Source organism: Symphodus melops (assembly GCF_947650265.1).
Source record: "Symphodus melops genome assembly, chromosome: 10".
NCBI classification, from domain to species: domain Eukaryota; kingdom Metazoa; phylum Chordata; class Actinopteri; order Labriformes; family Labridae; genus Symphodus; species Symphodus melops.
The window spans coordinates 16,351,745-16,373,915 of NC_136700.1; the positions used below are offsets into that span (position 1 = coordinate 16,351,745).

Genomic DNA, 22,171 nt, shown 5'->3' on the forward strand with positions numbered 1-22,171 from the left:
AGTGTTTTCTGGGAAAATGCCTCCACAGAGGCCTCCTGGTGATGGCAGTGGAGAGTACCTCCTGTGGGTTTCATGTTTGTGCCCCACACACACACAAACATGTACGCACACACACGGCCACACACACACACACACACACACACACACACACACACACACACACACGCATGAACACCCACACTTTCACTCCGTGGAATGAATTGGAACTTGATTGTAACAGGGTTGCCCAACTCACTCTGGCTTCCTTTACCCCTTATTGTGAATTTGTCTATATCGTGTTTGTCAGATCGGTATACATCACATTAATGTTTAGAAAGAATGATGCATTTTGTTAGGCGTCATTGTTCTTTATGAGAGATGTTTTCAAAGACATGACTTTTGTTTTGTACTTTCGTCTGATATGATATGGACAAAACATCTGCTCAGCTTTATAATATCATGACGGTCTCCCCACCATTCATCAGCTTTACAACATTTACATCACAATAAGTTTTTAAGGAAACAAATTCCAGACTGGTATAGTGTGAATGTATCAACCAGAAGTTTCTCTATTTCTTATTACTAATACTTGTAATCCACAAAATGAAAATTTAGAGAAGAGGTTCCAAGCAGTTGTTGAAAACACAGCAGCATGTTTACAGCAATAGTTCCCAAAGCAGTCGAGACCCTCTCGAGGGGTCGGAGATGGTTATTATTTCACAGAATACTGGATTGGTTTCTATAAAAACGTTCAAATAACGTTTTGAGTCTCTTTATTGTTCACTCGTAAATCTGTTGAAACTTGGACAAGGGTCACAAATTAACTTTGCTGTGTTGTTTTAGCATTACTCGCTAAAAAGATTGTGAAAAGCTGGCATCAAGGCAGAATATGATATCCTAACGGGTCATTTTAAAATGAACTAGCCTCCGGTGTGAAGAAGGATCATAACTCCAGGAATAACATGTTTTATGCCACTAGTTTTACAAACAGCTGGATATAATGACATTCTGTTTGCAGCTAGATAAATATTTGAATTGACAGACAGACTTAATGAGGATTCATTTTTGATGAAAGTATGCTCGTCCTTTATTCGTTAAGATTGTGTGATATATAACGAGGTCTCTCAGTCAAGACACATTATTACATGTAAACCTATACGCAGTAGTTGCTGGAAATGATAAATACACTCTGGGGAACAACACACACGTTCAGGCACACCGTGGTTTCTCCATGAGACCCTTTAAAGAGAGAGTTGTGAGCCAGACTGTAGTTTCACAGGAAGCAGGGGGGATCAGAGATCTGATCTGCAATCAGGAGAAACTAAGCGACCAAGAAAACATGGGAAGAAGAAAAAACAACAGGTCAGTGAGCAGAAGTGATCTGGCCTGTTCCTGGAGTAATGAAGTGTTTTCCTTTGCTTGTATTTGTAAGTTAGTCATTCAAAATTTAATGAACGTTGTGCTACTGCCAGAGGAGTTTGACTCCCACTATTTTCCATTATTAAGATCATCAAGTGATAGAAATGCATGAGCCAAGTCGTGTTTTTGTGTTTGTGTTTTGTGAAAGAAAAGGGATCTTTTTTTGTCTTTTTTTTTTCTCTGACTCACTTTTCAGTTCTGCACTTTTGATGTGTATCTGATTCCATGCCATCATCTCTTGGATGTCACGAAATGGTATCATTAAGACGTAAGTTGTTTCCTTGAATTAAACCAGAGTTGTGTTCAGTACATCAATTCAAAGCCAAGTGATTTTCCGCACCATTAATCATGAACAAAGGCATCATATGACCTGGCCGGTTTCTAATAGATTAACTGTTAAATGTCAATGTAGCGAGTTGTAATCCTGCTGTAATGGTTGGATATATTGGAGTCAGTCCTTAACAAAGTAAGAATTGCTTGTTGTTGTTTTCATCTGCCTTTGAACACCTTCGCTCATCTGCTCTCATTTTTTTTGCTGTTCGACAACACTCAAAAATGTGTCTTTTTTATGTTAAACAGTGAGTGAGGATAAGACCTCAAACAGAATAGTATTGATTTTTTATGGAATAAACATTAAAATAACAAAAAACAGTATATTAATGCAATATTCAGATGGTAAATAGCCTTCTGACTACTTAAAGCGTTTTCACGCCACATGTCACAATCACTCATTCACACCAAGTCACACACTGATAGCAGAGGCTGCTACATAAAGTGCCAAACTGTCCAACGGTACTCCTCCATTCAAACACCGTCATCTTACCATTGAGAGCAATTCAGGGTTCATTGTCTTGACTAAGGACACTTCCACATGTGACTGCAGGTGCAGTTGTGTCTCACCTTATACACCGACTCTACCACTGAACCACCGCCACTTCTTTGTTTGAAAAGAAAAAACACATAACATAAGCTTTTACACTTTGTTAAGTAAATCTTTGGGGTTGTAAAAAAGATAAGATAAGATGGCTCTGGATACAGTTTAGAAAGTGAGAGGGTGAAAATAACATTTATTTATTTAATAGCTCTCACAAAACACCCTAAAGAGCAAATGAAACCAGAAAAAGAATAAAAATAATCTGGGATCTTTAGAGTGGGCTGGGGGCAAACTGTGAGTGTTTGTTTCTATTTAAATGCACATAGTAAGTTACAATGTAAAACAAATGGGGGCTGCACGGTGTTGCATTGGTTAGCGCTGTCGCCTCATAGCAAGGAGGTTCCTGGCTCAAATCTCTTTTGGACCGGACCTCTCTGTGTGGAGCTTGAATGTTTTCCCCGTGCATGTGTGCGTTGTCTCCAGGTACTCTGGCTTCCTGCAACAGTCCAACGACACGCTCGTTAGGTTTATTGGTGAATCTACATCCCATGTAGGTGTAAATGTGAGTGTGGTTGGTTGTCTGTCTCTACATGTCAGCCATGTAATTGGCTGACAAACAGTCCAGGGTTTACCCCGCCTCTTGCCCAATGACAGCTGGGATCGGCTCCAGCAGCCCTGCGACCCCGACAAGAAAGCGGTACAGTTGGCGGATGAATAGATGGATGTAAAACGTGCGTTTAGTCTGATAAAGTTTATTTACCAAAGTACATTAAGTGAATCAATTCCTTCAAGGTATACTATAACACAACACTGGTCCCATTGTCAGTCACATGCAGTACACTCCATAACATCCACAACATTAGAAATAACAGCATTAAACTGAATGTAATTGTACAATAGGAGCAAACTGTTCGGATATCAAATATTCTGCATTTGTTTCCTTATTTACTTTCATGCAAGATTCTATTATCTTATTATAACGTGTCTCTCTCTTCCCCTTTCTGTCCTCTGTCCTCAGAGTCATGCACACAACTCATTGGTTTACCTGGTGTCCCTTCTGGGCAGTATGGAGCACAGCATCCACCACACTCTGCTGCTGGAGATCCGAGCTCTGACGGACCGCTATCCCTCTGTACTGGGAGGCTGCGGCAAAGACCTCTACAGGATGAGCAACTCGTTCACTGCTATAGCCAGACTGCTCGGGAGGAAACTAGAGGAGAGCACGGACACCCACTGCAGGTTTGAAGATTTAGGGGTTAATTACTTCAGATAACAATTTGTTACATTATTAGGAGAAAAATATTTATCCTGCCCTATAAGGTAATGAAAACTTGTTACATTTGGGCAAAAAGTTACTACGTTTTGGGCTCAGCATTTTGTTACAATATCAACCAGTTGTTACATTTGGGGTTTTGTTACATTTGTTTTCATTACATTTTAGGTAGTTGTTACATGTTTTGACGAGGCAGCCTCTGGCTTTGCAGTGAAGACCGGGACTATATGATGAGTTTGTAGTTCAGTTTGTAGTCCTGAATTTCCCTCGGGATCAATAAAGTATCTATCTATCTATCTTTTACTGTTGATTTCTGTAAGCTGAGCGGAGTGAGGAGAACCTGGAGAACACAAACAAAATGACACTTCCTGAAGCTTTCGCAAAAAATCGGATTAGGGAAAAATTGTACACAGGCAACACAGACAGACATGAACATCTACATTTTCACATTAGTTAAACATTTGCTTATTAGTGGGTGATAAAAAAACTATTTATACATGTAAATCATTTGGCCGTTTGGCGGTTCGCCTGATGGCCATGCGGTATCACTACGAATGCAGCATTTTTGAAAGTTACATATAGCCCCTTTAATTGGACCGAATTGGAATCCAAAGTATGAAACAATGTTGATTTACTGCAGGACTGGAAGCTTGTCTTGCAAGGTCTATTCCAACCAGATATATCAAACCATACACCGCTGTTATGAAGCAATATCCTAAATGTTAGTCTCTCATAACTGCTAATGAAGTGTCAGTTTGAGTTAAATAGAAAGTCTATACTCATCCTGTTCCAAACATGGGCTGATCTATGTAACGTGTGTGTCGCAGAGATAGTCAAGAGTTTTGAAGCTTTTTTTGCACAAATCAAAAAGTTTGAGCTCACAGATGTCTCTGATTAGTGACTGGTCACTAAAATCTTCCTCTTTGTGTTTTTGTACATGCAGGAGTATCATTTGAATACTTTTTTTTTTTTTTTTTACTGTTTCTTTAAGGAATGGAAGTCACTAAAAGTGTGTAAAAAGCGATGCATGTGTGTGAGCACAAGGTTTTGAGTTTATGTTTATGTGTTGATGTGCACAAGAGGAATAGGATTCATCTGGCTGCAGTCAGGGATTGACACGCACAGCTCTCTCTGAAATAAGAACATTGTGTGCAGGATCGGAGGCTTCCAAAAACTTTGCTTGGGGTGAGAACGACAGATTGACAGAGGAAGGGTGGTTTGTTAGCTAAAGAGCAAGGGGGTATTGACAGAAGAAAAACAACAAATGTGCAGTTTGAAGTCCTCTTTCAACAAACAAGTGGACTGTTAATTGAAGTTACAATGAGCCACTTGTAAAAAAATATAAATAGAGACAGAACGAAAGAAAGAGTGAGAGAACTGAGGGGAATAATTAGTTGGAGTGAGAGTTTAAAAGAGAGGAGAAGCAACAGGCAGGAAAACAAAGCACAAGCGAAAGAGGAGAAGGTGAAATGTGGCCAACAAAACAGTGTTAGAAGGAGGCACATGTTGGAGAGAAACAGAGCCAGTCATTGTGGGAAAGTGAGAATTAAAGAACAGCTCGCCAGAAGAGTGAGGGAAGTTGGGTAGAATGAGACCTTCATCCAAAAGTGTCTGTCCAGCTCCATCTCACGTGCCCACCACTTCCAATCCAACCCTCTGCGCTCTTCATGTTTTTTTTGTTTGTTTTTTTACAGGGTGGACGAGGTGCACCTGCTGTCACCCTGTGCATCTCTTCCAGTGGGAGGAGGAGGGGGAGGAACGCCAGGGCAGCATCTGCAGGTGAAGATCCAAGCCTTTGAGGAGAACATGGTGGAGCAGGATAGGGGAGAGGAGGAGGTCGAGGAAGACTCTCTGCCACCTCAGCGACGCTACAGCCTGAGCCAAGCAGTCAGGGAGGAGAGACAAGAGATGAGATTCAACAGGTAGGTTCAAGTGTAACAGAAACCAGAGCCTTGATTTGACTGGACGACTTGCAACTGACTGTTATGTTAGCTTTTCTTTACATTGTACTTTGACATGTCACACATATAAGTCTTCAAGTGTTGATGTCAACCACATAGTTGTTTCCAATGTATCACACCAGGTCCAGAACTCACAAATAAACACATCCATATATCCTTTTTGATAGTGGTGTTTCATCACTGAGTCCTCGTGCACATGTTTCTGTTGCAGAACTGCTCAGCGTGTAGATTTGTATTTATAGATGTGCTGAATGGCTTTTGAAGACATGTTCTAAAGTGAAGGTACTTGCAGTTTAAGGAGCACAGATCTCTAACCATATACCACTGCCACTGTATTTACGCAACGGTCTCTCTAGGTCAAAGAGCCTGGCCCTTCACGCTGTGCGCTCGCGCTCCATCAATTCAGATAACGGGGATGACGGAGACGGAGTGGATCAAAGGCCAGACAACATCTTCCCCAACACGTTGGTGGATTTGCCTTTTGAAAACCAGGAAGCCCCCCTCACTGAGAGGAAGCCAATGGACGATGGCTCCATTCCTGTCATGGCCGCCCTGGAGCGAGGGGTCAAAGAGGCTGAGACGGGTCGAAGCAAAGACAAGACGAGAGAGAAGGAGGAGCAGGGGGAAGTCGACAGACTCTTCTGCCATTTGAGAGACAACATGGCGACAATCAGGGAGTTCTGTAAAGACATGATGCAGCAGATCCCCACCCCAGAGCAATGTGTGATCGAAGGTGAGTGAAGATGATGAACAGCTTTGTCAGAGCAGTTTTTCTTTGAGGAAAAGACCATGAATCACTTGGTGACAGTGTTTGGGTTAAGGCAGTATTTGGAGAATTAAATGGAGGCACACACATGCAGAAGGAGGGTGTGTGAACCTGAATGAGTTTACAGTCTGATGTGGTGATTGGTGGTGTGGTATAACTACACTACCTGTCTCTCTCCTTTTATTTTCACCCTTTATCTCACACACGTATGTATGGAGATGCAGCTTTGCACAACTGAGTCGCAATGATTAGTGTTTCATGTGCCTTGATAAGACAAGGATAAATGTCCTCCTCAGTCTCATTTTAATAATGCATGTGCTCTTCAGTGATTTTAATCCCCCTTGAGGTAGCATGAGATTGATTTTGTTCTTCAGCAGTACACGTTACAGTCTTGAATATATTTCTGTGTCCTCCAATAATGTCAATTCTGAACTGATTGCATTTTGTTTCTCTGACTTGTATATAAGACCTGTGTATCTTATAGAATTATTCAATTTGGTAGGAGATTATTTTCAGTCCAGAACCTATTTGACATTGAAAAAGAAAAGACAAACATAGGAAAAAAAACAAACACCAATTAACAACATCTTTATATTGAACCTTTGTTGTTCAGATTCACAATAATTATGCCGTCTTAAAAGGATAGAAGCCTCTCTATCAGCATGTTGCAGCTGTCTGAAAAATGTTGATAGACTTCTGTCTTATATAAGCCAACAAGCCTTAAAGGGCGTTTTATGTATTGGGAACAGATCTCCTGGTTTTACTCCACAGGACATACGTTAAGCCTGATCAGTTGTTGGATTTGGTCTGTTGATAAGACTGTTAAGTATTACCAGATCTATCCTCCTATGGAGTTGCTAATTCCAGTGAACCTGCTCTCGATCCAGACTAAAAGAACTCATATGAGCCAAACTGTATGGGGCCGATGTCATGGAGATAATTTGTTTTAAAGGGAAAATTAATCAACATATAGAGGCAGAGGACTGTTATGACGTGGGTAGGGTCGTTACATTCACTTACATCAATGCAGTGTGGTTAGCTTAAGTAGTACCAGATGAATGAGCCACATACACATGTAGTTAGCATGAAGTCAATGTGCTAACAATGTAAATTAATTTAATATTATAAAGTTTTGTGTGCCTGTTAGAATTTGCAGGGCCAAGCAGATCATATTAAAACAAAACAATGAAATGAACCTCTTACTTTTTCAAACTAATCTTATTCATTTTCTTAAACTCTGTAAACATGTCATTCTTGTCGTGTTAAGGGATTTGATCTATTGTTTTGATTTGCATCTCGAGATTTGTTCTTATTTTATACCTGTCAGTTCAATTCGCTCTGCATTACGGTGCTGATACGGTATTAAGGGGACACATCGCCATGGTAACTGATGTTGCACCTAACCTGCTGGGTTAGCCTGGGTTAAATGGAGGTAACTCCACCTTTGTATGTGAACGCCCTCTCTGAAACTCTGGGTTTTGACTCATATGATTGTTAAGCGCAATCTCTTGCATTAGAGTTAGTGAAGGGAGATACCTGGAAGACGCCCTGGGTATATGGAACCTAGCTTTGTAGTAAAGGCCCCTGGTTCTGTAAGCCGTGTAAACACCAAAACATAGTTGGAAACATCCAGAATTGGCTTTAGCCAACAGACTTCATACTGATTTGAGCTTGGTAACAAGAACTCCTTACTTACACAAGCATGAAAGCAACTTAAAAACACTATACAAGCTCAAGTCCATCAGTTATCATTTACACTTTCAGTGTATGAGCAGACTTTTCACTTCACACCTTACAATAAAAACATACATACTGTGCAGTATAGTCCTTTCTGTATTCCTTTGTCAGAGCCATCTGCAGCAGTTAACTGCACCTTTTGGGACTCAGCTACGTTATTTGAACATAATGGAACACACACAAACACACACACACACACACACACACACACACACACACAAAAACACACACACAGCAGCAAACTCAAACGTAACACAAGAGTTGATGATATTTTGATGGACAGGAGAGGAGGTAATTGCTCCACCCTTGGCTTTTATGTAATTTTAACGAAGAGGCAGCCAGGAGTCATATCACACACACACACACACACACACACACACACACACACACACACAAACAGTGTGCACACACTTAAAACAGGAAACAAGAAAAAAATGACAAACTCCTCCTTTGGCCTGGGGTTAATTGATTAAATCCAAAAGTGAATGTAAATATACACTTGTTGAGCACACTCATTCTTATCCTGTAACTGGTGCTTTGTATTTTCTCTCATTGTATTAAGTCACTTATTGAGAGTCAACCCTAAGGTACCTAGGGTATGGTGTCACAGGTTGTCTCAGCTGGATGATGTCATCAAACCTTGGCTGGCCTACACATCTGCTGCTGACGTCCCATCTCAGGGGGATGATGAGGATTACACAGCAGAGTGCGTTTGCACATGTGGCTGTGTGACTGTGGAGCAGTGGAGAAGCTGGTTGTTTGCAAATCTGGAGGTCAACCATTTGATCCCTGGCCCCAGCTCCTGCAGTCTACATGTTGAGGTATCCTTGGGCAAGACACTGAACTCCAAGCTGTTCCCTATACAGACTTTTAGTGTGTGTGAGGGTGGCTGTGAAAGTGTAAATGGGACACAGTGTAAATGATTTTGGAGTTTCACCCTCAGTGTTAATGTGTGGATGTATTGCCTCCATACAGTAGACAGATTAAATGTAAAGAGCAATTTAAAAAAAAAAACATTTTAAAGAGGCCTTCTCTCTAAAGGTGTTTTGAAGACTAACAAATTAAAGTTGGCAATTATTTTTGTTACTCAGCCTTTCTCCTCCATCCTCTTCCTCCAACAAACATTATCTCCAGCAGAATTGTGTTTGAGGGAGATAACTGTGTTTTCTTGTCCCGTGTATTTAACTTGGATTTCCAACACACTGTCCATCATCTTTGCTTTCAGTACGTTCTCTACTTAATTTCCCTGCTCGTGTCTTCTCTTTGATTGAAGGGTGGGGGTTCATGGGACATATTTGTGGGGCATTTTCTCATGAAAATCATTATAGACGCAGGGTCCTTGCGTGCTATGATTCATTCTGTAAAGATGTTCAAGGTTACACAAGTCCATATGTGTGAGTCAGACATAACAACGGGGGGAAGAACATGAATGGGCCAAGATCTAAATCCTGTATTTGAGTGTATATTTGTCATTTTCAAGCATCTGTTAAACATGAATCATTTTAAAAATTTGTGTGCCTGCATTTTTTTTATTTATTTTTTTATTTTTTTTCAAACAGATTCAAATCGAGGATGTGTGGCCAAGCTGTCATTCTCCTGTCCTCTTAAGGGCCACTACTGTCTGTACACAAAGTCCTGTTTCCACCTGACCAGCCGACAGCCTCAACTTTGGATACACATCATGCTGCTAGATCTACAGGTGGGGCTGTTCTTACAACTGTTACCACATAGTTAAGTGTGTTAGCATGTAAACAGTTGATTATTACTACTCTAAGTAGCTTGGGTCAAGAAATAAACCGTTAGCTTCATTAGCCACTAGCATGGCTAAAATTACAATTTCACAGGATCGCATCTAATTTATCTTTGAATTTGTGTAATTTCTCCCACCCCTCTGTTTGTCTTTTTGACAATCTCGACTTCATTTCTAACATCGCATGCTATCTTTCTCTTTTCTTTGACCAGAGTAAGTCCAGTGTCCCTTTGTGCTCCAGGGACGAGTGTGTCCAGAAACTTGTTTCTCTTTGGGAGAGGACACAGCTAAAAGGAGCTCACAGCTTCCCCATGGCTATGAGTCAGCATACCACCCCACACAGGAAGGTACTGAGCCACAGTTTATGTGAGTCTGGGTACTGTGTGTTGTGTGTGCACTTCCTGCTAAAAGCTATCTGTCTCCAGCATGGGGGATGATGTCATCAGTAGTGATTTAAAAAAAATAAGTCAAGGAGAGGAAAGTGTCCGAGTTAAACATCCACTTTGTTTAAATATGGAATGCACTTAATAGACACTGCTGTATACAAGCTCTCTGCTCACACTGACCCCTCATCTTCATCATGTTTGTCTATGTGTGTGTTTGCATGAACAAGTGTGTGTACGTGCATGGATGTGGTTGCTGTTCCTCGTGCAGCCTCCTCATAATGTGACAAGCTAAGTGGTCACTGTGAAACAATTAGACCCGCAAAGAAAATACAGCTGCAGTTTGTCTTTCTCTGCTCATGTGTTGCTGCAATGAGATGGCCCAGCTATGGTTTCCATATGGAGCCTGAACATACCGAGGGACACGTGTCCATAAACACAAAAACACACACGTGCACACAAAAAGTACTCAGGGCAGGAAAGCTCATGCTATGAGGTTCAAACAAAAAGGCTGTAAACTTCTGACTTTACAGTCATCAGTAAAGTCTTTGATTTCCCCGCTCTCTCACCATATATAAAGGCTTCCTGCCGTTTTCAACATGGCAGTTATTACTTAAAGGTGAAGTTCAACATTTAGATTTTTTTTGTCTGCCTTTTGCCTTTATTAGACAGTACGCTTGAGAGAGACAAACACAAACTTGGGGAAGAGCTAGTGTTGATGACATGCACCAAATGGTAGCAGCCTGGGAGTTGAACCAGCAGCCAGTGCACAGGCGACTTTGCCTCTGTACATGGGGCGCATGCTCCAGATACTAACCTAAACCAGCTCCCCACAATTCAACAGTTTTAATTTTATTTTCACTGTTGTATCGGTCCAGCCAGAAGCCAGTTAGCTTACCTAATCATCTGGAATTGTCCCAGTTTCAAGCTTGGTTTCTTGATGACCAACATGAAAACATTCAATTGTCCTGGTTTTCAACATTCACTACCATACTGTCCAGGTTTTCAAATCAATTAAAAAGATCATTGTTTATTATATACTCCATACTGATGCAACACTTGATCACTAAACCTGTTGCAATGCTGCCCTGTAGCTTTTCTGCCAGAGAGTCAAAAACAGCTTCAGTTGTCCAAAAACATAGAGTCCATTAGGATTAAGATGTCATTTGGAACAAAAGCTTAATAGATACAAGGTACAGAGCTAAAGCCAGAGTGGAAGATACACTTGGGGGTGATTCAACCTCTTTAATACCATTAAGCTAAGTTAATAAAAAGCAGTAACTTCAATGCTGTGAAAGTATCAGAGCAGAAGATTATGATATCATTTCTCTTTTTTCGGGGCTTTTGATAATAAATGGTGATGAGATTCACCATCCCAAATCCAAAGCGGTATGCTGGTTTAGTTCACTTACTGAGTGATAGACGTCTCTTTGGCTGTGAAATGGTTGCAGTCTCCTTGTTTTAGGGAGTACCATTAAACCACAGAGAAAGAGGATGTGGTTTAACAGGAGAGAAAGAGAAGGTCACAACCTTTTCCTCGATCCAGATGCCTTCCTTTCTTTTCCTCCTTATTAGACCTACGACTCCTGCCACTGTCAGCCAATCAAGAACACATGTAGAGGGAGACAGGAAGATGCTAAGACACGTATGAGACAGAAGAGATTATCGATTTATGTATGCACCCGCAGGGAGGCTTGATAGGAGACTTCAGGACTCCATGAGATGTAAGACTACGGACGATTTATGTATGCCGGCTTCTGACAACTCAGCTGAGCCATTTTACGACAGAGGAAACTGATGTGAGTGAACATTGAGGGATAAAGGGATGTAAGAGCCTCAAAACCAAAACCAGGGATGAGGATGAAAGAAATGTGAGATTCTGAAGAGGCAAAAGCTGAGCTATACAAAGTAACAATGATTAAAGGGTAATGGGTTTAAAACGAGGGTTACAGGGAGACGAATGTGGAGTGATGACAGAAAGACAAAATTTGTTAAAGAAGAAACCATTCAAGGTTTTTGTTTGTTTTTTTTGGAGAGGATGTGACAAAAAAAGGAAAAGACAGGAAAAGAGAGAAGACTAGTCAATAGATATGAATGGAGATTTGGTGAAGGGGAAGCCTGCGAGAGAAGATACTCAACAAGTATTGTTTCACCTTTTGTTTGTATTTGACTGAGAGTGAAAATGTTTGTTGATACAATTCTGGTGGAGATAACGTTTGTTGGAGGAAGAGGATGTAGGAGAAAGGCCGAGTAACAAGACAAGGTGTGAAGCAGTGACCAAAATAAGATAGGGAAGGACAAGAGAAAATAGAATGAGCAGAAGAAAACAAGAAGCTCATGATGTCAAGAAAGACCAAATTAGAGCCTTTGTCATGTTCATAGCCTCCACTCCCCTTTCCAATACTCCCACTTCTCATCCATTCGCCTTTCTCCTGTCCTACACTCCCCTCTCTGCTCCTCTTACTGCCTCCACCTCCTAGCTTCTTTTCTCTTGTTTCCATCTCTGGTTAATTCTGTTAACAAAGAATTGTTCACAAAGCTTCTTTAGATTCACATCCCATCTGATTCTGGGCGGCAGTAGCTCAGTCTGTAGATACTTGGTTTGGGAGCTGGAGGGTTGCCAGTTTAAGTCCCAGGGCTGACCAAATCTGAAAATTGGTCTGGAAACTGCAGAAGTGCCAGTTCACTTCCTGAACACTGCTTCGTGTCTCATCGTCAGTCTGTCTATCACATTTGTGTTAACACAACAATATTCCATGCCTTATTCAACATCCTTCTCCCTGCCACAACATCCCCAGAATCCTCTTCTGAATGTTGCTGGCTGAAAGTTCAACTTGAGACGTACAGCTGCCTATTTGAACACTTGCAGTGTCAGTACAGTTCCCCATCGCCTGCCTGAAGTCAGCAGTCTTGTTTGAACACAAGCTTGTAACTTGTTTTGTAGCTTCTAACAGCTTGATCAAATGATAACAAGGATCTACAGACAGGTAGAAGGAGGGATGGACGGCTTGCATTGCAGAGAGAAAGATGAAAGTGGGTATAATAAAGGGTTAAAGGGGATGACATGAGGACAGCAGTATTATATTCAGAGTTACGTTCAGCCATCGTTTCCTCATCTCCGTATTGAATCCACCTCTCATCTTGATAAATCAAACATGGGGTCATGTTTTTTCGACATCTGCCTGTTCCTGCCTTCCAATTATGTCATTGTAAACAGCAACATTTTCCACTAGCTCACTGAAGCCATATTTAACTTAGTTTGTCTGTGAATTGTGGCCTGTCAGCATGCAGTGTGTTGCATTGCGGGAAGGCTGGCACAAAACATTTCAGATTCAAAAATACTTTGTCACATAAGTGAGAGAAGATTAGCTTCGGTTAAAGGCTCAAACAACACACGCAGGGGGTTAAATGCTTCACTGATTATTCTGCAGAGTATCAGTGATGGTTGGGCATATTCACATGAGGCCTTTCGTGGGGAAAACGGTCCCCCTAACTATGTAAATGAGCATCATTGCAAAACAGCGAAAAACTCACAAACATCCACACGCAGTCCTCGGACTAATCTCATCTCTTATTTTTTTAATAACTTCAGCTGTCACAATAGTACAGTGAAACAAAGAAAAATGACTTTTAAAACCTAGACGAGATTGTTGCACGTATAAATGATGAAATGGTGTTATAACAGACCTCAAAGTTGTAATACAGCCAAAGAGTTGTGTAAACATCTCCCGTCCCAACCTCTTTCTTTTCTACCTTTTTGTTACTTCGTCGGTCTGTGCTTTGATGTTCCAGTACTTACTACCAGGATTTCTCACCGTTGCACAACATGTCTCCTGAAGACCACTCAGCCCCCGAATTCTATCAGAATATTAATGTTCATGTAAACCCACAGATGGTCTGACTCCGTTTGCCACACCTGGTCCTGGTTTATCTGTATCCGCAGGCAAACCCCTTTTGACCTCAATCATTTAAGTTTTAACAACACAAGTTGAACTCTGATGTACGGAGGAGTCTAAATGTGACTCCTTTGATCATGTGTGCGCTTTGACATGGCTTGTGCTGTGTATATGTGTTTATTAAAATGTGAGTTTTAGTTTAGGTTTCAGTGGTTTAAATGGGAATACAAAGATAAAAACAGCTTTATATCATATCTGATTAACATCAAGGACTGAAGGAGAACAGGTCAATTTCAAACACACGAGTAGCTCTGCCAGTCCTGCTACCTGCTTTCCTGACATGTTATCAAATAAACTCTGAGTATTTAACTGGAGTCTAACTTATGCAGAAATATGTCTCCTGTTCTTAAATGGATCGTCAGTAAAAAAAAAAAAAAAAAAAAATGAAGGGAGTGCAGTGGGTTCAGAGGTCAGATAAATGATGGTGGACATAATATGTTAACATAAATGCATAAATACCAAATAAACAACAACAAAATAAATAACAACGTGCCTGTTTTATTAACATTTATTTTGTTTATTTTCCTCTCCAAACTCGATAAATAGTTGTTTTCTCAGGAGGGTTTAAGTGTCACTGAAGTGGGTTTATGTGTATTAAGAGTCAGGTATAACCCCGAGCATGTGCAGGGATAAGGAATGAGGGGCCTTGGTTTCTGTTGCTTTCTGTACTGAAACACACACACACACACACACACACACACACACACACACACACACACACACACACACACACACACAGTTGTACAGTCCATTACTGTGATCTCCAGCTCTTAAGTGGGTCTTAAAGTGGAAAGCTGTTTATTGTTAAGTGTTCATGCTTGTCTTTGTGTGTGATTGTTCAGTAGCTTTAATAGGTGTCTTGCTGTCGACTGGTTAAACCTGTGCAGTCAGAGGTTCCAGTAGCCTAGTGGTCAGTGTGTACGCCCCATGTACGCAGTCCTTTTAGCGGGCAGCCTGCGTTCAAATCTGACCTCAATGTCAATCCCTTCTCTCTCTCCTCTCCCTCATTTCTGACTCTATCCACCATCCTACATAAAAGTAAAGACATGCAAAACCTTTAAAAAAAACACTGTTTATTTAATTCACTTCTTTTTTTTCTGATTACTTCAGCCAGTCAGTGTGAGCACAAATGCACAATACCAAGACACCGAACCTGAGACAGCTCTTGGAGCATAGCCAGTGATAATATTACCTTCACCTGTGCTTTCTTTTCTATAACATATCCAAATGTTCCTGGTGAAAAAAGCCAGAATGTGATTATAAAAAAAGAAAAAAGTTTTAGTATGACAGGACAGCTAATAAGTTTTCTGTTTTCTTTCCTTCTGTCTTCAGGACCTGGATAGTCTCCAGATTCAGCTGGAGGAGGTCCGTTTCTTTGACCTGTTTGGCTACAGCGAGGAAGAAGGAGCTTGGCTCTGCTTTATGTGTAACAACCCCGAGAAGGCCACAGGTACAAACACAAAGTATACATAACAATGGTTACTACATAGTAAAGCTTGAATGGATGAAACGTTGTTGAAGGTTGTTAACAATTAGTCGTCTTTGAAAAGACACGCAAGGATTTAAAATTGAAATTTTAAGACCCGAAAAGTACAAAAAAAAAAAAAAAGATGAGGCATAAAGACTCAAAAATCTTAAAACAGATGGAACACACAAAAATACATTCCATTGCATGTGGCTCAAACCGTGAAACAAATTAAAACAATGTGTATGTGTGTTAAAATGATTCAATAGAATAAAATGAATATTTCTGTTGAAAGCACAGAACAGATAAACCAGTGGATGTAATATGTACGAGTAGGGTAAATCTTTAAGGTGCAAAACCATCAGTAAAAAGGTGCATGTATGAAAACACTGCGATTATTTCGTCAGAATTAAACTTAGAAGGAAAAGAAAAGATGATACATATTAAACACTTTGCATAACAGACTCTCACTCTCTGGTTTCACTGTATTTCTGCAACCCTTTCTTCCGTCTCTAAACAGAGCACTGAATAACAAAAGGGGAATCTAAAGATGTTTTTCTCATCTGCACTCCTTTCAACAGCTTATCTTTGGCACAGTTGTGGTTCCCAAGGGTCTGCTGGTACAACCAACGCAAAGCTCCATGGCATGTTTTCACTCAAAAGGCCTGTAAGGGGAACAATCTTTCCCAGAACAGTGAAGTAAATGGAGCAAAGGAGCAGCACTGATTTAAAAGCTGCCAGTCAGATTTTAGCGTGGCTATGAAGGGTCACTGAATTCAGTCAGTCACTGCCATCATGACTCAGGTCTGATTAGTTTATGTTGGACCACATACCCCCTTCAATGAGCACTTTGTCCTGATGATGTCAGGCTTGGAATTATGACTACATCCTTTAGATTACATTTATATTACTCTGTGTGGGTTTGTTAGTGCTCTGTCTATCTACTCTACTCAATAGGGACTTACATTTATTACAATACAACAACATAGATACTAAAAATATGTCAGAAACACATTTTAAAGCAAACTTAGTAAAAACTATAAATATCCTTTAATGGTCTCAAACACTTTTTCAGCTTTTCTTCTAACTCGATACATGGCTAGCTATCTGTCCACTTTTGTCTCTTCTCACTTTACTCTGACACAGAAAGAAAACAGGAAGACGGTGTGTATAGCTGAGTGATGATGCTGTAAATCTAAAAAGTCTATAAATCCATGAGTGACAGTTTGGCCTCAGGAGAGCCCACAGGAGAGTATATGTGACAGAGGCTTGCAAAACAACAGGCTTTAAAGCTGCGTTTATCTTTGTGTCGGTCGCACAGGGAAGCTGTTGAAGTTATATTAGAGGGGTAAGAAGAGGGCAGTTTGTGGCAGATGTGTTTTTATGAAGAAATATGGAGGGGAAAAGGTGAAAACGAGAGGGACTGGCAAGTGTTCTTTGAAACCTGTGGAGCGTAGTGTCACTAATAAGCAGCTTTAAACCTCAGTGTCACACAGCACAGTGTGTTTCAGGCTCTGCTGTTTGATGGCAGCTAAAAAGGAGCCAGCAAGTATTTCCCAGAAAGTTAAAGTCAGAGACAGGAAGTTGTTTGCTGGGTGAAGGAAAAAAGAAGGCGAGAGGCAGTGGGTGCTTGTGTTTTGTTTTTTGGGGGTTTTTTGGAGGGAAAACAGTTCAGATTAGGGTCAATAACCTCAAGAGTAGCTGTTAAGTTTTATTTATTGATAATGAGAAAACTGTTTATTTTTTATTAAAACACCTTCACAAACATGGCACAATTGCTGTTAAATATTTGGACAGCCACTCTTAGAAGGACTAACATAAATGAATAAATGAAATATTATACATATATATATATACATATATATATATATATATATATATATATATATATATATATATATATATATATAATGAATAAGAGGGGATAAAGCAGTATAGCAGAAGGTTGACAATAATGCTAAGTATGTGTATGTGTGTGCTTGTCTCTGAGTGTGTGTGTGTGAGCATGTGTCTGTCTCTGAGTGTGTGTGTGTGTGTGGGTGTGGGTGTGGGTGTGTGTGTGTGTGTGTGTGTGTGTGTGCGCGCGCAGCCCCTACTGTTTCTTCACTTGTTGAGTTGGGCAACACTGTAATGCAATGCTGAACTCTAAGAGGACACAACTATTGAGCCATTGTGGCGTCAATATGAAAGTAGTGACGTAGCTTTGTTACAACACTTTTGGGGAATCACAATCTGAAAAGTTTTGCCTCAAGTGAGACCAGTTTTTACATTCAGGTCCTTTTTATAATTCATTCCAAGTCAGGGGTGCAAACTAAAATGCCTATTTCCTGAGTTTAGTTCTAAACTTTGGAACAGACACTGAGGCTCAGTTGATAGAGTCTGTCATCTCTTAACAAGAAGGTCGGGGGTTTGATCCCCAGCTCCTGCAGCTAAATGTGTCCTTGAGAAAGAGTAGTCAGAAGACTAGAAAAGCGCTATATAAGCTGAAGTCCATTTACATTAAGTACAGTATGTAGGAAGCCAACCTAAGATGGACCTATAAATAAGGATACTCATGCCTTTAAGACAACATGTGGACCCACAGAGCATAAAACATGTGCATACAGCATGAGTGAGGCGTAAAACTTGTGTTTGTACTTCTGCTTCATGATACACACATAGAACATTCAAGCTTTCAGAAAAGGAGGGCATGCCATCACAACACTGGGATTAAAGTGGCAGCAGCCAGTCTCTTTTTGGATTGTAAATTAAAAACTCAGTTTAAGAGTTAGCCATTCTACCAGCTGCTCAATATGGGATGTAAGAGAGTTGCATTGATTAAATACCAATCTATCTGTACTATTGACATACAGAAACCACCTGTGTAGCCTGAGAAGTGGAGATTGAAGGCAGGGTCGGTTGGTTAGATTTTGCATTTCGAAACAGCAACCCTTTTGTTTTTTGTTTATCTTCTCAGGGTACACAGATGGATCCTGGATCTCGCTCGTACAGATATCTTGGCATGAATGATCCTCACCCGTTCAAATGGAACTAATATTAATTTGGCTCCTCCGTATTGAGGCTGTCATTTAGCTGGGTTCACGGCTCTTTCTTTCGAGGTCTTCGATGTCATTGTCTTGTCATCACCCATTACATCAAACATACAAACAGTCACATGCACAGAAGTAAACACACACATGTCAGGTTTCCTAGTCCAAAAAGTACAAAAGCCAAATGAAGCCATTCTTCCAGCTCTGCTGCTCAGAACAAACCAGTAATCACGGGCTGAATGAGTGCAAGAAACGGATGATTACATTTGAGATGTGTGCCAGTCTTTGACGGTACAAGATGATTTGTCAAACTTGGCAGTTAGGCTGCGTTTTTTCCAAAATCTGTTTTCTGAAATGTTTATGCCCTTGTGGCCTTGGATCGCCACACTGCTCTGCATGTCTTTCCTTTCAGCTTGTCTGACACCTTCCTCCTTTAAAGTCCAAACGCACTTATTGTAAGAAATATCCGAGACTTTGCCTTCACTGCACTACAATGACAATAAATGGTGTTTGTTGTTTGTGCCACTGATGAATCACATTTGTAGAGTTTACAGAAACCCAAAGTTATTGTTAAAATTATCTACTGATGCTTCTTCAAAACATTCTGCTTAAAACAACACAAACGAAAACCTTACCTTTCAAGCATTGTGATAGTTGTCTTTTTTTAAAAAAAAAACAGGATGCATTCAGTGTATTTAAGTCGGACTTGTATTCAAAGTAATTAACCTTTGGTTAAGCTAAGTCATGTCAGGTGGTCACTTATTTCAAACAGGCTCGGGTATTGAATATATTATCCTTCACATTACTGTGAATCCTGCACTTTAAGAAGGCTATGTATCTTCTCTCCTTTGTGTTCAAACAGCCAGCAGTGTAAAAGAAGAGACCTCTCTTTGATTTTTACCACCTGAGAGCTGATTGGTTTTTTATCAGTCTCAGCTGTCAACTCTCCACCTCATAACTCAGAGGACAGAGAGGTTCAAGGGATGAAAACTGTACATCTATATCCATAAAGTGGATGTTGTGCAGGGCAAATGTTTTTTGATTTTATTTATTTTTTTAGTGATGATTATTTCTGACAGAAAATGTAGTAAGATGGATAAGAGGATGGTATAAACAAAGGATCATATTTGTTAATATGAATGAACTGTTGAACAACCAAAAAAGGAATTTATTCTCTGCAGTCCAAAAACTCATCAGAACCAAAAGGTTATGCAACCAGACCAGAGTAACACATAAGTTAGAAAGAGTAAAAAAGGCCACAGAGCCTGTGGCTGTTTCAACTCTCAACACATTCAAATGGCTCACATACATGATATGGTTTACAATTCCAAAGGGTTTATGAAGATGTAAAACAGATGAAAAAGTATTTCACCAAACTGAAAAAGTCCAAAATACAAGCCAACAATATTTAGTCAAAGCCAGAAAACAAATCAGATTTATCCCCTCGAAACCCTTAGTGTGCTCGACCGAAAGCTCTCAAACTACATCCAGTAAATTAAGTCAAGTTATAGTAAGTGATGATTCACCTCATCACACTGAATTATATGTAACAACTGGATTTCAGACCGAGTGATATTTGGAACTTTTCATTTTGAGGTGACCCACTTTTTTTTATTTTCATCATGAACACATCAAACGTCACATATTTGTTTCATGTACACATGCGGTTCACATTACAAGCTGCAACCAGCCAACATTTTTTTTTCTCTCTCTCTCTTTAATGCTTAACATTGTGTTACCATAACAAAAACTTGCTGACTTGGCCTGAGCAGCGTGCTGATTACTTCAGAGGTTACACACTCTCACAAGCAAGAACGTGGAACCTGAACCTTTTATGATGAAGGAGAAACAGTGAAAGGTGAAGGGTTTTCCAGTGTGAAGGCCAATTTGAGCCCGTGGTTACTTCAACTCCATGATGCTTTATAATATACTGCTAACTTTAACTACTGGAATGCCTTTGAAGTGAGTGCTAATGAGCTGAGCTGTGTTTGTGCCTGGGCTGTGGGGACACTGCCAGAATATGGTCCGCCAGTGCAACTCTCTTCTTTCTATTAGGATATGTCCGGCTTTGTTTTCTAAATTTCACTTGGCACACCATCACTTAATGGAAGTACTGTAACAAGTGACAAGAGAGGGGGGGGGGGAGTAATTGTTGACTTCTGTCCCTAACGATACACCCTTTGAGATTATCACACACAGTCTTTGTCCCTCATGCCTCTACATGTGGAATTGAACGCTCACTGGTGTCTGGAAGACAGATCCCCAGTTTGCTAAAGGGTGGAAAACCCCAAGCCAAACTCTTCGTCATCTAACCATCAATCATTGAAGACTCGCTCAACAGAAACTCTCAACTCCAGGAATTTTGTTGTGAAGGCAGGAGATTCCCTGGCTAAAGAGTTTGGAGATTTGGATTCATTTCTGGAACGATATAATGATATTCTCGTAACATCACCAAGCAGGCTTGTAGTCCTAAGAAGGAAAGATAAGCCCATAATAAATGTCCCATTAAAATTATCCATCCTTGTCAATACTTACCTAAGCTCTTTTCTCAAACTCTTCATCTTTCATTTCTGGTTGTTAAGATACTTCACAGTTTTGAAATCGTGTCACTCATGTAGATAGTAACGGAGCACATGAGATGCGGCCAGGCCGTAACACCAGGGATCTATACAACTGTATCTTATACTAATGAAAGTATATTCAAATAATAACCGTACATTTATCAAATTGAATTAGTTCCTATTATGTCTCATTGTTTGACGTCAGGGTGTCTCAAATGAATGATTCTGATCCACAGCCTGAGGCCAACAACAAATCCAGACTTTTTTCCCAGGTGTGTGGCATCGAAGCCAGACAGACAAGCGTTAATGATTTATGCAAACAAGAAATATTCCTTGGATGATGTCAGCAGGTCACTCACCCACATGGTTGGGACTGGTAAAGAAAACATTTTTTGCGTCAGTACAATGGTGGTTAAATAAATGGTATTTGTTCGACTCACAGGACCAAAAGTTATATTTATATTTATATTCAATCTACTTCGACTGAAAAATCCATCCATCCGTTATATATACCACTTTTCCTGTCAGCGGTACTGGGGGCTAGAGCTGATCCCAGCTGTCATTGGGTGAGAACAAACTTGGCAGAACTTACTGCCTCGTTGAATAACGAAGGAAGAGGAATAATAATTTATTTGTGGTAAGCTTCTCTTTTCTAAAGAAACCAACTCTTTGTTACATCTCTGTATAGTAAGATGTTCCTTATTTGTTTAGTGCTGCAGTAATAATGTAGTATCTGATGTTTTCAGAAAGTGAAACTATGAGATGTTTTTTTTTTATCATTAAGTGAAACAGAAAAGCAGCTTCTTTTTTTTTCTTCCAATGTGAGTTTCAGATGGTCTTAAGGTTTGTCCTGTTTGGCGTCAGGTCCCTTTGTGAATCATGTTTGTAGCATGCCCACACATTCACACACACTGAGATCAGATTGCACTAATCTATTTACTGCTTTACTCATCGTCAGGAATACAAAGAGTGCCTCTGTTTCACAGTCAGCTTCTGATGTGCTGGTTAACTGGCACCA

The 22,171-nt window shown here is 40.3% G+C and overlaps 1 protein-coding gene across 2 annotated transcripts in view; it reads left to right on the top strand.

Moving 5' to 3' along the window:
- The window catches only part of veph1 (ventricular zone expressed PH domain-containing 1), a 56,081-nt gene that overhangs the window by 28,798 nt on the left and 5,112 nt on the right, over positions 1 to 22,171 (top strand). The window contains exons 6-11 of one of the 2 annotated variants that reach the window (XM_079354354.1): positions 3,291 to 3,511; positions 5,240 to 5,467; positions 5,863 to 6,239; positions 9,569 to 9,708; positions 9,972 to 10,106; positions 15,431 to 15,548. In XM_079354354.1, the coding sequence (XP_079210480.1) occupies positions 3,291 to 3,511; positions 5,240 to 5,467; positions 5,863 to 6,239; positions 9,569 to 9,708; positions 9,972 to 10,106; positions 15,431 to 15,548 (1,219 nt within the window). Of the gene's footprint in view, positions 1 to 3,290; positions 3,512 to 5,239; positions 5,468 to 5,862; positions 6,240 to 9,568; positions 9,709 to 9,971; positions 10,126 to 15,430; positions 15,549 to 22,171 lie in introns of those variants that run through there. The other variant, XM_079354355.1, reaches the window with a different exon arrangement.